This window comes from Cervus canadensis, chromosome 26, assembly GCF_019320065.1.
Source record: "Cervus canadensis isolate Bull #8, Minnesota chromosome 26, ASM1932006v1, whole genome shotgun sequence".
Lineage (NCBI taxonomy): Eukaryota > Metazoa > Chordata > Mammalia > Artiodactyla > Cervidae > Cervus > Cervus canadensis.
In genome coordinates, this window is record NC_057411.1 from 46,432,348 (window position 1) to 46,447,768 (window position 15,421).

General features: G+C 37.1%; 1 protein-coding gene across 3 annotated transcripts in view; it reads right to left on the minus strand.

Annotated features, from left to right (window-relative positions):
- Positions 1–2,749: 2,749 nt before the first annotated feature.
- Positions 2,750–15,421, minus strand: part of FBXL5 (F-box and leucine rich repeat protein 5) — a 54,526-nt gene continuing 41,854 nt past the window's right edge. For all 3 annotated transcript variants that reach the window (XM_043448299.1, XM_043448298.1, XM_043448297.1), the window contains exons 10-11: positions 10,427–10,575; positions 2,750–3,541 (exon numbers count right to left, since the gene is read on the minus strand). In XM_043448299.1, the coding sequence (XP_043304234.1) occupies positions 3,465–3,541; positions 10,427–10,575 (226 nt within the window). In that variant the 3' untranslated portion in view covers positions 2,750–3,464. The remainder of the gene's footprint in view (positions 3,542–10,426; positions 10,576–15,421) is intronic.

Genomic DNA, 15,421 nt, shown 5'->3' on the forward strand with positions numbered 1-15,421 from the left:
ACATTGGTCTTACCAATAGCTTGGATATGTCTCCTCAGGCAAGGGAAATAAAAGCAAAAACAAGCAAATGCGGCTGCATCAAACTAATGAGCTTTTACATGGAGAAAAAAAACTCTCAACAAAACAAAAGGCAGCCTACTGAATGGGAGAAGATATTTGCAAAATAATGTACTTGACAAAGGGTTAATATCTAAAACATACAAAGCGCTCACACAACTCCGCATCAAAAAAACAAACCACCAAATTAAAAAATGGTCAGTAGATGACTTCCCTGGCAGTCCAGTGGTTAAGATCTTGCCTTCTAACGCACAGAGTGCTTGTTTGATCCCTGGTCAGGGAGGTGATCTCATATACCTTGTGGCCAAAAAAAAAAAAGAAACATAAAACCGAAGCAATACTGTAACAAATTCAATAAAAACTTTAAAAATGGTCCCTGTCAAGAAAAAAAATATTTAAATAAAAATGGTCAATGGACCTGAATAGATATTTTTTCAAAGACATACAGCCAGCCGACAGATACATGAAAATATGCTCAACATCAAGACTAGGAAAATGCAAATCGAAACCACAATCAGATACCACTTCAAACCAGCCAGAATAGTACTAACAAAAAGACAATAAATAACAAGTGTTGGTGAAAAGGTGGAGGGAAAAGAACCCTCATGCACTGTCAGTGGGACTGTACATTAATGTAGCCCCTATGGAAAACAGCATAGAGGATTCTCAAATTAAAAAAAAAAAAAAACAGCCATTTCACTTCTGAGCATTTACCCAAAGAAAACAAAAACACTAATTTTAAAAGTTAAATGCACTCAGTGTTCACGGCTACATTATTTATAATAGAACCACCTGAGTCGATGGAAAGATCTATGGATAAAGAAGATATGATGTGCGTGCATACGTGTGTGTTTGTGTGTATGGAATACTCCTTAGCCATAAAAAAATCTTGCCACTTGAAACAACATGGATGGATCTAGAGGATATTAAGTAAAATACACCTGACAGAGAAAGACAAACATGACATGATTTCACTTAAATGTGCAATCTAAAAAACAAAAGCAGTCTCCCATAAATACAGCAAACAAACCAGTGGCTATGGGAAGGGAGTGGGGGGTAATAGGGAAAGGGGACTAAGAGGCACAAACCCTGTTATATAATAAACAGGTGTCAAGTCATCATGCAGTACACTTGAAACAAGACTGTACAACAACTATATTCTGATAAAAAAAAAACTTAAGAAGAAATTTTAAAGCATCAATTATCCTCAATAATGAAACAGCAGTGCTATTTAAAAACTAAATGCAAGTTATGCTATCTTCCCATGAAACAGGTCAGGTGATGACAGAGAAACAGTGAGTTTCCATATGACAACATGTTCATATACTGAAGTCAGTCTGGCTCAAGACTGCCAAGTCCTGTTCAATGGTTTTCTAAACATCATGTAGCACAGGACAAAGCAAAAGGGGAAACCCCTCAATTACCTCGAACTCCTGGAAAACCAGCTGCTCAAATTAGTTACTTTATAAAGAATAACATTTAAGCCAAGTCCCCAAATACCATTTAATCATGATTTTTCCCCTAAGTATTATCAAAACTTTTACTCCCCGAATAGGACAGGTTTCTGATGACATGGGGTATACCCTTAAGTCCTTCTGTGGTGACTCACGACTATAGTTACAGATGACTAATTTTACCATGCAGTTTGATGGGACTCACCCCAGAAGACTTATTTCAGTTTCTTTTCTTAAAATAGTCCCTAATGTCAACTTTTCAAACAAACTTTATTAAACACTTAAGGAAATAAAAATACAGTAACCACACAACAGTCAATCTACAAAATAAAACTTCTGACCCTGTTAACTGCTCACTAAAACTCAGATGTCCTCTTCAAGTTCTCTAAGGGAATCAGACTTTTAAAGGAGGCAGCTAGGTGCAGTGTTGCCACAAGAGGCGTGAGGACTTAATAAGCTAAGAGACACACACTCAAAGGATAAGATGGTCTGATCATTCAGCTGCCCCACCCTACATACAAGAAACTACAGGGGTTCCATCTTAACGTTTCACAAATGTTAGCAGCAATGGAATCAAAATGACAGAATCCTTAGAGGAAAGTGAAACTTCAGAGTCATTAGACATCCTTCCTTACAGGGGATCTTCTCTCAAGAGTGTTTAGTTCAAACGTTAGTTAAACTGAAAAGCAGAGTGACGTCTCCTGATTTATATTCTCATCAACTGATTCTTCCTTCATTTTAGACAACTCTTTGTAAAGTAGTTTCCCCTTAGCCTGAACTGGAAGCTGCCCACCTCTAGTTGGTATCTTTCCTACTCCTTCTCTTCCTCAATGAAACAAACAAACAAAAAAAATACTTGGGACCACAAGAAACATGACTGCAAGATTACCTCCTCTTCTATAGCCTTTAGGTATTTATAAAATAGGATGGTATGCTGCTGATAGAATACTATACATAGCATGACGTAAACTTTAGTCAGTATGTGCCTTTCTGAGTAACAGGTCTCCATGCCAACTGTCATTTCACACAGCAAAGAAGATAAGCCTATGAATCTGAATTTTGACTACTGCACGATTAATTTCAAAGAGACATTTCAGCTCAACAAAATCAGGTATCTGTCTAAAACTACTTATTTGTCAGGGACACTGATTTCACGGGGGTTCAAAAGACCCATTTCACAGTAAAGTAACTCTGGACTGAGATTTGTAACACAATCAAACACAAGAGAGATTACTTGGTAAAGTCCTCAAAGATTTTATTTATGTATTTCTTCAAATGACTGTGGGACTTTTAAAAACCCCTCCCAAACGTGACAAGTTTTCGGACGGTGGTGGGGACTGGGGTCTCTGAAGAAAGGAAGTACAAAGACACTGGTGCTGTGCCGGCTCAAGGAGCCAACACCAGGAAGCCAATTTATTTCACCATCTTAAGAGAATCTTACATGTGGGTATGTTTGAATTGGCCCTCTGGGAACTGTTCAAATTAAAGGAAACATATGGAAAAGAGACCGGTTTTCAAAACGTGCAGTCTCTGAAAATAAAACTTCAGAAATGTATGTCTGAAAAGATCTGTAAAGCTTGGTACAGTGTTTATCTATAAAGAGAACCAATTACCCATTGACTTCAAAACTCAAAATAATGTAAAAAAGACTTTAAATGGCATGGTATTAGTGACAATTTTTTTCAAAGTATTCAATTTAAAAGAAATCTGATAAAACTGTTCTCACCCTATGAAAAGATCTAATCCCTCTCTAAAACAAAAATATGATTTGCAAAGAGAAACAACACTGTACAATTCACTGGTAAATTAAGATTTCTGAGGCTGTAAGAAATGGGGCCAAAACAAGTCACACTCAAAAACGGGATGGTTAACACAAGAAATGTGCTATAAGTAAAGTGCATGAAAGGAAGCCTGCTCAGCTAAATGAAGTAGACAAGGGTCAGAAGTCAAGGGTCATTCGCCAGAGCGGCAGCAGGCTCGAAAACCACACTGCAGGTTCTGGCATCCGCTGGCCGTGTCAGCATGTGGACCTGCGTGAAAACAGAGAAGTGTGAAAGGAGGAAATTCTCGTCACATAAAAGTAAGCCTGCTAGTGAAAGAACTGTAAAACACTGATTATTTTTACTGGTAATACATTTATAGCATAGAAATGAAATCCCACCATGAGTGTATAAAAATTTTTTCAGCACAGAAGTCACCAAAAGCAGTTTAACTTTAACTAATACAGGTAAATGAAAAAGAAGAAGGAAAAGAAATAATTTTGTTGGCAACAATCCTACAAACAAAAAATCCAAGGCGAGATAACTCACAGAAGCAAGACTGCCAGGCTAAGCGAACAATGGACCTCTTACACCATGAACATCCTTCCCAGAAATAGTATTAAGGCAAAAACAACCTCATCTGTAATAGATAAGCTAAAGAATCCGCTATTCAGCAATTACAATAAATACTACATTCAAAATTTATGTTAAAAATAAACTATGTAAAAAAAATAAATAAATAAATAAACTATGTAGACCTAGCCTTAACATGTTTGCCATATTGTTATTTAACATCTGTTCCCCAAAATAAATCATGTGCTATGGTTAAATTACTTTCCAGAATTAAGTATGCAATGAATAAATAATTAAAAACACATCTAAAACATAATAAAAATTGTGATTCAATTACAAAGAAAGCAATAAAACATCTGTGGAATAACTGATATTTTATTCCAATCACATTATGCAATTCAAGACACTAGACTAAAAGATGCATTAGGGAATGCAGCTGAGAATTAGAAAGTGTCAAAGAGAGAGCATGGCATATATTCAAATGTTAAGTACTCTGAATGAATCATAGTTTTTATAAAGGCAAGCAAATGTGGAAAAAGACATTTTAACTATATTGAAGCTTTTCAGTATGTCTGCACCATGAACAAAGTTAATTAGTTCTTTACTCATCAATTAGAACCAAAATACTTGCATTTGTAACACTAAGGACCATAAAAATATATAATACAAGAAATATAATTTTATTGTAGAAAATAACATTTTATAAAAAGGATCAAACCTGAAAAATCATAGTACTCTGGGATGATACCAAGACTTTAACTCAGAAAAATAGGCTAAATTAGTTTCATTTTGTTTTTTGAAGTACCAAACCATTGCAAAAGAAAGTGATTATGCTAATAGCAACATAAGAAAGTAACAATTTGCAAATCAACACCCAGAACACACCTATTTCCCAGAATTTAACTATTCTTTGTATTCTTGAAATGGCAATATACAAAACAAGAAAGATTAATTTCTTAGGATATACAAAAAAGTACAGCATTCAAAAAAAAAAAAAAAAAGTACAGCATTCATATAGCTCACTATGAAAATAATAATGTATCTTTAGGAAAAGAAACAAATGGGCTTTACAACCATAGTGGAACTACAATAGCTTATAATTTCATTTATCTCCAAATACTTATATTTAATTTTGAAAGTAATATTATGTCTGGATATGGGGAGCAAATAAGGGAATGCACAATGGTCTATCAAAGAGGACTGGCCTCAGGTGTATAATTGCTGAAGCCAATGATACACAGGCTTCACTGTATCATGTTTATATGTTTAAAATTTTCTGTAACTTTAAGTCTCAAATCATTTTAAATATAAAACTGAATTACCACAAAGCCTATTTTTTACTTAATCAAAATTAAAATGTGTTCTTCTAAAATAAAAAGACGAATGTGTCAAAATTTAAAATTCACAAAGCAGCACTTTTGTTAAGATTATTTTCTCTTAAAGTAAGACACAATCTAGCAATCTTAATCACAGAGTCAAAATGAAATCTCTTAGTGCGTGTTATCAGATATTCGAAATGCCCTAGGAAGGAATCCTCTGGCTTGAAAATCTTCTCACACTGACAACATTTGACCAGGTATTCCCTTTGAACACATTTTCAGCTTTAACTGATACTCCCCACCTTCCTTTCTGAGTCCGCTTCCCTTCCCCCTTACTCTGGTCACTGCTCAGCCTGCCAGTCGCTGAGGGGCACCTTTCTCAGAGACCCAAGGCCCTACCTCACTACCGCTGCCCCGCCCTGACACAGTCCCTGTGACGGAATGCTTATACTGGCAGCTTTTACAAAAACACATCTAACTATCATTTTCTCAGTGTATAATTCTAACTTTTCTGAAAGGGAGAAATATGAGGAAAGAGACATGGAGACTTCGGTGCAGTGCTCCAAAATTAAACTCCCTATAATACTTTAAAATGTCTATACTCCTATTTTCTTTAAAAGGACAGAAAGGTAAAGAAGAAATTTTATACTGAAATCAAAAGTGGCCTAGGAAAAAGTCCTAAGCAATGGCTGAAAGCAATGAAATAAAGTATCTACTGGTTTGCAAGAGAGACAATAAAAGGGAGCCTCGTAGGAGCCAAGTGGATCAAGGATGCCACTCAAAAAATTTGTTCTTTTCCAAACACAGGTATTTTCCATTTAACTGTGATCTGCTTTACTGTACTTAGCAGATACTGCATTTTTCACAAACCAAAAGTCTGTGGCCACCCTGCACTGAGCTCGTCTACTGACACTATTTCCAACAGCATTTGCTCCCTCCTTGTCTCATGTTGAAGCAACAGCTGACTCATTGGAAAAGGCCCTGATGCTGGGAAAGATTAAAGGCAGGAGGAGAAAGGGACGACAGAGGATGAGATGGTTGCATGGCATCACCAATTCGATGGACATGGGTTTGGGTGGACTCCGGAAGTTGGTGATGGATAGGGAGGCCTGGCATGCTGCAGTTCATGGGGTCGCAAAGAGTCGGACACGACTGAGCAACTGAACTGAACTGAGCTGTCTCTGTGTCACATTTTGGTAACTCTCACAATATTCAAGCTTTTTCATTATCATGACATTTGTTATAGTCAGTGATCTTTAATGTACTACATGACTATTCTTCTGAAGGCTCAGATGATGGCTAGCATGTTTTTTTTATGGCTAGCATCTTTTAAATTATGTACATTGCTTTTTTAGACATAAAGCTATTGCACTTAATAGACTACAGTATAGTGCAGACATGACTTTTACATACACTGGGAAACCAAAATATTCATGTGGCTCACTTTATTGCAATGTTCCTTTATTATGGTGCTCTGGAACCAAACTTGCAATATCTTCGCGGAAAGCCTATACCACACAGTTTTTCATTGTTCTCGCCAAAACACAGAGGCCCAGTATCCTCAGTGTTTACCCTGGAGACCTGAGTCGCTTTGCTCTCAAAGTCTCAGGGATGGCAGTAGGGCTAATAGAGGAAGGAAAATGCAGAAATTAAAATACATGCCCTACATTAGGTAGAAAATAACCCTTTCCTGATACCTGTCAGTTTCTCCTTATTCGTCACAAAGTTATTGCTCATACTGATATAAAATGGGCTCCCTTTCTCAAACACACACTAGGATATCTGTCTGAGTTTCAATGGAAATCTAAGGGCATAACTGTACTTAGCCAATAACTGTAACACTACCTCAAAACTACAACCCCATTGAAAGGTCAATGATATTCCAGATGGCTGATCCTAATAATCCATAAAAGTGGATTCATCCATGAATGGATTTTATTTTGTTGAAAGCCTACAGCAAAGCAAAGGTAAAGACAACCACTGTTTTTAAGTTAGTTTCATACTATTGGAAACAGGGGTGAACAGCAATTTCCAAAGCATAAAAGTCATAAGCAATGTAAACACTTAAGATGCTTCAGTATCAGAGGGCTGTTCAGAAAAGGGAATAAATGGACAGGAGAATAAACAGGCCACAGAAAAAGCGAGGTAGAATTAGAAAGAAATAGGACTAAGATATGCTGGGTTGCCAAGGATCTCTAGATGCACTTACATAGACATGGAGTTCAAAAGGTAAACACTGGACTTATCACCAGTAAATACCGATCTTGATGTGAGATTTAAAAAACAACCCAATGGTTATAATATATGAGGGCTAAGTTACAGTAGAGGATAATAAACAGAAAAATAACATCTGCATAATCATCAAATAAAATATTTAAATGCATGGTAAAAATAAATTTCATAAGAAAACGTTCTTTAAAATACTAGAAAAGAAGAGCTATAATGTTAGCTATCATTATCTTCCCAAATTTTTATTACTGAATTATTTGTTTTTCTTAGATTTTAAGCACATTATTTATGCTGTGTATCTGCACTTACCTTCACTTACCTTTAAAGTTCCTTTTAACTTAAATTAGAAACATAAGAGAGCAAATCATCTGAGACTGTGTCACCTACTATGAGCTAACCTCTCTTAATTCATAAACATACACTGAAATGCAAATCAGTACAAAAAGCTTATGTGCCATCATTGTTCAGATGTTCTTCAGAGCTCTAAAATTATACAATTCCATCTACTGCTTCTTAAACGACAAAGAATTTTTTAAATGTCAAGGCTAAGAAGTCTTCTTTATACTTAAATCTTAACTTTTTTGTCAATCAAAAAACAAATTTAAATGTCATGAAGAATCATTCAGAAGAACAAAAATGTCATTTTATGTCAATGCTTAGTATAGTGTCTTGCTCACAGGAGACAATGCTTGATAATTAATCTTCTCCAAAATCTCTGCTAAGGCTTAGGAAACAGAAAATTTTGCTTCATTTATCATTTATTTAATGAACATTATTTATCAGTATTTACTTCTTTTAGTAGTAACCTGGTAGTTAACTATGGAAATAAACTCTTGACAAAATGAATTTTCACTGTGTTATTCTCAAATATTAAAATAAAATGTGTTACCTGAATATGCCCCCTATTAGTCTAAGAACATGTATAAAAATATTGGCTACTTTCAAAACTAATAACAATAATAATAAAAAGGGAGCCATTACACAGTCACTAAATATTTACTATACAAGCTGAACTGTAATGAAAGATACTGGATCAATCCCATGTCATCTTGCAAAACTGGAAACAAGGCAACTTTATTTAACACTTTCTAGGTTGTCAAAATATCCTTTAAGGAAAAGACTGTTATCGGGAGTACTGCTTTAAGAGCAACTGGCTGGAACTCTGGAACATATTATAAATTCATATGACAAGTCACCCTGTAAATTTTAAAGGATTTCCATTTCCCCCAAATCATGCTTTAAGAAGCTGTAAAAGGAGACTTGGTATTCGATTATACAAGCACTGTCTATTTTGTTTCAAACCCTTTAAAGACAGATATGTTCATTAAAATTGGCTTATTGAAAATTACCACTTATTTTATTAAAAAAAAAAAAATCTTAACAAAAGAATTCAACAAACATTCAACAAAAGGAATATAGCACCTCCTCTGGAACACTTTAATATTTATATATTCAAAATAGGTCAAAATGAAAGAATTTCTAACATACTAACAAGTTTTAAAAAATATACATGCAAAAGAAGCAGGCAGGTCATAAAAATGAAGTGAAACCCAATCCCCCCACCAAGCCAATAATATCTACATACCCCAAAATAAGTATAACAAATTAGGTTCGAAGATTTATTCCCATAAGTATAACCTATGGTGAAATCAACGTAGACAAATCAAATGTATTACACTACCAATTAAGATATTTTTCCTACAAAAAATAATCGCTTATTGATTACTTCTCATAATATATAAGCCTTAGTAAATACAATGGTGAAACTACAATGACATAACTATACAAAAAAAATGAGTAAGTAAAACTCTTCCCAAGCTCCCGAAGAAGCAAACGCACCACCACAGCACTCACACTTTCTTTCACACACTTAGCAGGTTGCAACCAATGTGACATTCACTTTCACCATTCTTATCATATACCACAGGCAGTGAAGAGCAAAGAAATGCTCCAACTTAGAGCTGCTATTTCCAGAACACAGGAGGTCATCTCCTGCATCACCAATGTGATTCCAGAAATCTCTTCCTATATATATATTTAAGAAAAACCTCATCTGAGAAACAGTAGATTTGCTAACTTCTCTGCCTACTAGGCTGCCATTCAAGAAGATACCATTCCTCTAAGTCTTCCTGGCCTCTGTCCAGTTCTCTGCCTGAGAGAAACTCAGTTGACCTTCCCATGATCTTAAGATGAAACTGGACTCTCAAAAATAACAATATATGATGTAAAAAGACACAGCAGAATCTGAACCATGTAAACTTTTCCCAGTTAGAAATATAGGAGGTTGATTTGCTTATGCTTCAGGATTTCTGAATTGCAGGGTCCACCAGCGATTACCAGATGACCAACAGGGCAGTGAATGTACTTTGAAAAAGCACATTAAACAGTCCCTCTGCAGGGTAGGAATAGGTTTAAAAAAAACATAACAAAACAAAACATCAAGAAATATTTACCTGATGCTGTTAAAGAAAGTGCAGGACTCCATCTCCAAAATACTATAGGGATTTTAGTCACATTTAAAGCACCTCAGTCTCTTCCCATTACCACACTCACCATCCTCCTCCATCTTCCAAGAGGTTTATCTGGAACCAGACTCAGGGTCCCTGAGAAGCTCACATCACCCAAGTCCTCCTTTTTCTACTATACTATGAAGCTTTCTTGCCCTATAAGAAAACTGACTATCATCCCTAAGAACTGGGTGTTATCTAGAACATCAGTACCTCTACCGTTAATGAGTGCTCTTTCACTAGAAGAAACTCCCAAAATTTTATAAGAACTTTAGTAATTCTACAAAAACTTGCCCCTCTGGATTGATTAAACTATTACATATTTCTAAAATCTGGTAGAATGGATAGCTGAAATCTCTCTCCATAAGAAAAGCTCACGTTTAGAAAAGGACTAAATCTCAAATTACAAAAATGTGTGGTAATTTGAAATCTAGAAAACACAACAGAAATCCTAAGTATTATCAGAACTGTTAAAAAGTGTTAAATCAACTCCTCCAAAATTATCTCATTGTTAAAAAAGGCATTACCGTTAATGTTGTCACAGTAGTAAAAGTATTCATCATTTAGAGAAGGACATGCTGAAACCAAGTCCTGCAGGCCCGCACCAGTTACAGTAAGACAACCAGAGAGATTAAGGTGCTCCAAATAAGGCAGCCCTCCTCCCAGAGTCAAAACCCTGCAAGAGAAGCAATCCAACAGAGAACAGATTAATAATTAAAAGACAGACTCTATGAAAACTTACGCATGTGTATGGTCCAATGGAATATGAACAGATCCTTCAGTCTGAAAATGAGGAAAACTAAAGAATTTCTATAAAACATGACAACTAACTTCATCCTTAGGTAGGACACTGTTCACTTAACAGAGACACTTACAAGGATATTCAATAAACAAGTCTTTGAAATTTTCTTTATAAGAACATGATAGTAAGTCAATTCTTACAGGAAGGAAATACTGAATATTAGAATTGTAACCTTCATTCTCCTACCAAATTGTCTAAGTAAAAATTATCAAGAAAATTACTGAACAGTTTGGTAGTTCCTCGAAGAATTAGAGTCAGCCTATAACCCAAAATTACTATCCTAGGTGCATATCCAAGGGAAGTGAAAACATGCTCATAGAAAAACTTGCAAACAAATGTTCACAGCAGCATTACTCATAATACCCCCAAAGTGGAAACAATCCAAATGTTCACCAATGAATGAGTGGATAAACAAAATTTAGTATAAATAGGACGCAGCTACAAAGTACTGATAAACGCTACAGCAGGGATGAACCTTGAAAACACAGTGCTAAATGAAAAAGTCAGACACAAAAGACCATATATTAGGTAATTTCATTTATACAAAATGTCCAAAATAGGCAGAAAAGACAGACAAAGTGGATTACTGGTTGCCAGGGGCTGGGGACAAAGAGGAATGAGGAATGACTCCTAATGAGTATATGGCTTCTTTTTGGTTTAATGAAGATGTCTCTAATTTGATGGTGGCAGTGGCTGCCAACCTTGTAAATATATTAAAACCACCGATTTGTACCCTTTAAAAATAGATTTAATGTGAATTCCATTTCACTAAAAATGAAAACATCAGGTTTCATGGCATACCTTAAAAGAAGTTTTTAAAACACTATACAACAACGGTAAAATGAGAAATTGACTACAATGACAATGGCAGAGCTGAAAAATATTAAGAGCAAAATTGAGAACATCAATTTTCAGTATGCAACAGCAAAAACTGGGAAAACTAGCAACAGTCCATCTGGACAGAGATATCAAAAAGCCTATGATACAATCAATTCAGTAAAAAAAAAAAAAAAGACAATTAGCATCATTACAGAGGTACATGGAAATTAGGAAGTAAAGGTAAGTAAAAGTATGTAAACTATTGAAGTCAGAATAAACGAGGGAAATATTTATAAACTCAGTGAGAAACACTAATTGGACAAACGTCGGTATATACATTTTAATGTTTTGTCATTGCATGTTTAAAAGAAAAAACTGGTCAATCAAAAAGGGTTTATCAAGACCCCAATATACTTAAGAGATTTAAATGCACACTTCTCCTGATATTTTAACTGAAAAAGACTGATTCTTTTTCTTAAATCACAGATTCCCTGATCTCTACCGGAGTTTAACAACAGCAGCAGGTCAGAACCTCTGTATCTTCACTGGGCCAAGTAATTACAGACAGACATCTTTAAAGGAAGACAATGTAAGATTTACAGTTTATTGAATCTTTTTTTCCTGTAAAGTTGAATAGCTCATAATTAAAAAATAAAACAGCTTCTAAAAAGTGACCTAAAAGATCTCGGAAGGTACCTCAATGCACAGACTACCTCATGTTCTAAAACTTAAAAACTTTCAGGACATTGAGGCAGACTGCATGGAATATAAAACTTCATATTACAAACACACTTCAGTGAGCTACATTTGCATTCACTCGCCTCACCGATTCTAGTGGGATAACAAAGAGACAAAAGTAAACAATTATACGATAAATGCTCTTCCGGGAATATAGTAAGGGTGGTTGTGGCCTGAGGGAGAGGGGGTCGCACACAAAGTGACATTTTAACTGGAATGGAAATAGAAACAAGCAGAAGTCAGCCAACACACGCATGTTACAGAGACAGCAAATGCATAAAGACAAGAGAAATACAGTACAGGCAGACCTCAGAGACGACTGCAGGCCAAGTTCCAGACACCGCAACAAAGCAGCTATCACAATAAAGCAAGCCATACAAATCTGCTTTTCTAGCGCACGCAAAAAAGTTACGTTCACATCATACTTACGAGCCTATAAAGTTTACAACAGCAATGTCTAAATAATTACACGCATACCTTAATAAAAAACATTTTATTTAGGTTGTTGCAAAAGTAACTGCAGATTCCAATGGCCACGGGACTGGAAAAGGTCAATCTTCATCCCAATTCCCAAGAAGGGTAGTACTAAAGAATGTGCTAACCATCAGACAGCTGCATCCATCTCCCACATTAGTAAGGTCATGCTTAAAATCTTGCATGCTAAGCTTCAGCATTATGCAAACCAAGAACTTCCAGATGTCCAAGTTGGGTTTAGAGAAGGAAGAGGAACCAGAAATCAAATTGCCAACATTTGCTGGAGCATAGAGAAAGCTAGGTTAATTCCAGAAAAACATCCACCTCTGTTTCACTGACTACACCAAAGCCTTTGACTGTGTGGATCATCATAAACTGTGGAAAGCTCTTAAGGAGATGGGAGTACCAGACCATCTTACCTGTCTCCTGAGAAACCTGTATGCAGGTCAAGAAGCAACCGGTAGAATCCTGTATGGAACAACTGATTGGTTCAAGACTGAGAAAGGAGTATGACAGGGCTGTCTGCTGTCACCCTGTTTGTTTAACCTATATGCTGAGCACATCATGAGAAACGCCTGGCTGGATGAGTTACAAGCTGGAGTCAAGATAGGACGGAGAAATATCAACAACCTTAGACATGCAGATGATACCACTCTAATGGCAGAAAGCAAAGAGAAACTAAAGAGCCTCTTGATGAGCGTGAAGGAGAAGAGTTAAAGAGCCAGATTAAAAAAAAAAAAAAAAAAGACCATGGCATCTGGCCCTATTATTTCATGGCAAATAGAAGTGGAAAAGGCGGAAGTAATGACAGATTTCCTCTTCTTGGCTCTAAAATCACTGCGGATGGTGACTGTAGTCATGAAATCAGAAGACGACTGCTTCTTAGAAGGAAAGCTATGACAAATCTAGACAGTGTGGTGGAAACCAGAGACATTACTCTGTCAACAAAGGTCTGTATCATCAGAGCTATGGTCTTCCCAGCAGTCACGTACAGTTGTGAGAGTTGGACCGTAAAGAAGGTGGAATACCAAAGAACTGATGCCTTCCAACTGTGGTGCTGGAGAAGACTCCTGAAAGTCCCTCAGACAGCAAGGAGATCAAATCAGTCAATCTTAAGGGAAATCAACCCTGAATACTTGTTGGAAGGACTGATGCTGAAGATGAACTCCAGTATTCTGGTCATCTGATGTGAACAGCCAATTCACTGGAAAAGTCCCTGATGCTGGGAAAGACTGAGGGCAGAAGGAGAAGAGGCATCAGAGGATGATGAGATGGCTGGATGGCATCACCGATGCAATGGACATGAACTTGGGCAAACTTTGGGAGATGGTGAGGGACAGGGGAGCCTGGGGTGCTGGCAGTCCATGGGGCACAAAAAGTCGGCCGTGACTGGGTGAAGGAACAGCAACAGGCTGCTGCCAAAGTACCTGCAGATTTTGCATTGTTGAAATCTGCCATTTGACAATGGAATACTTTCTTAAATAAAGGTGGTTAACTTATACATCATTTCAATGCACATTTCTTGCTTTGTCTTTTTGCTAATGACTTATTGTGTGCATGTTAAGTCACTTCAGTCGTATCCGACTCTTTGCAACCATATGGACCACAGCCTGTCAGGCTCCGGTCTGGAGGATTCTGCACACAAGAATACTGAAGCGGGTTACCATTTCTTTCTCCAGTGGATGTTCCCAACCCACGGGCTGAACCCGCAACTCTTGAGCCTTCAGCATTGGCAGGTGGGTTCTTTACCGTATTTTTTTTTGACTAGGGAAATGATGTTAGACAAAAAGTAAATTCGAGTGATTTTCTTATTTGAGTTCAAAATATCATAAAGCAGTGGAGACAACTCGCAACATCAGCAACACATTTGGCCCAGGAAACGCTAATTAACGTACAATAGTGGTGGTTCAAGAAGTTTTGCAAAGGAGACGAGAGCCCTGATGATAAGGAGCACAGAGGACGGCCATGGGAAGTTGACAACCAACCAAGAGCAATCACCAATGCTGATCCTCTTACAACTACACATGACGCTGCTGAAGAAGGTCAACTGTTCTGCGGTCACTCAGCATTTGCAGCAAATTGGAAGTGAAAAAGCTTGATAAATGGGTCCCTCCTGAGCTGACCTGGAGAAAGCAATGGCAACCCACTCCAGTACTCTTGCCTGGAAAATCCCATGGACAGAAGAGCCTGGTAGGCAGCAGTCCATGGGGTCTCGAACAGTCAGATGCGACTGAGCGACTTCACTTTCACTTTTCACTTTCATGCATTGGAGGTAATGGCAACCCACTCCAGTGTTCTTGCCTGGAGAATCCTAGGGATGGTGGAGCCTGGTGGGCTGCCATCTATGGGGTCTGCAGAGTTGGACACGACTGAAGTGACTTAGCAGCAGCAGCATGAGCTGACCACAAATCTAAAGAACTGTCCTTCTGAAGTGTCTTTTTCTCTTCAATAACAAACCTTTTCTTCATCAGATTGTGATGCGCAATGAAAAGTGGACTTTATACAACAACCAGCGATAACCAACTCAGTGGTTGGACTGAGAAGCCCCAAAGCACTTCCCAAAGGCAAACTTGCACAGAAAAAAGATCATGGTCATTGTTTGGTGGTCTGCTGCCTGTCTGATCCACTACAGCTTTCGGAATCCCAGCAAAACCATTACATCTTTAAAGTATGCTCAGCAAATCGATGA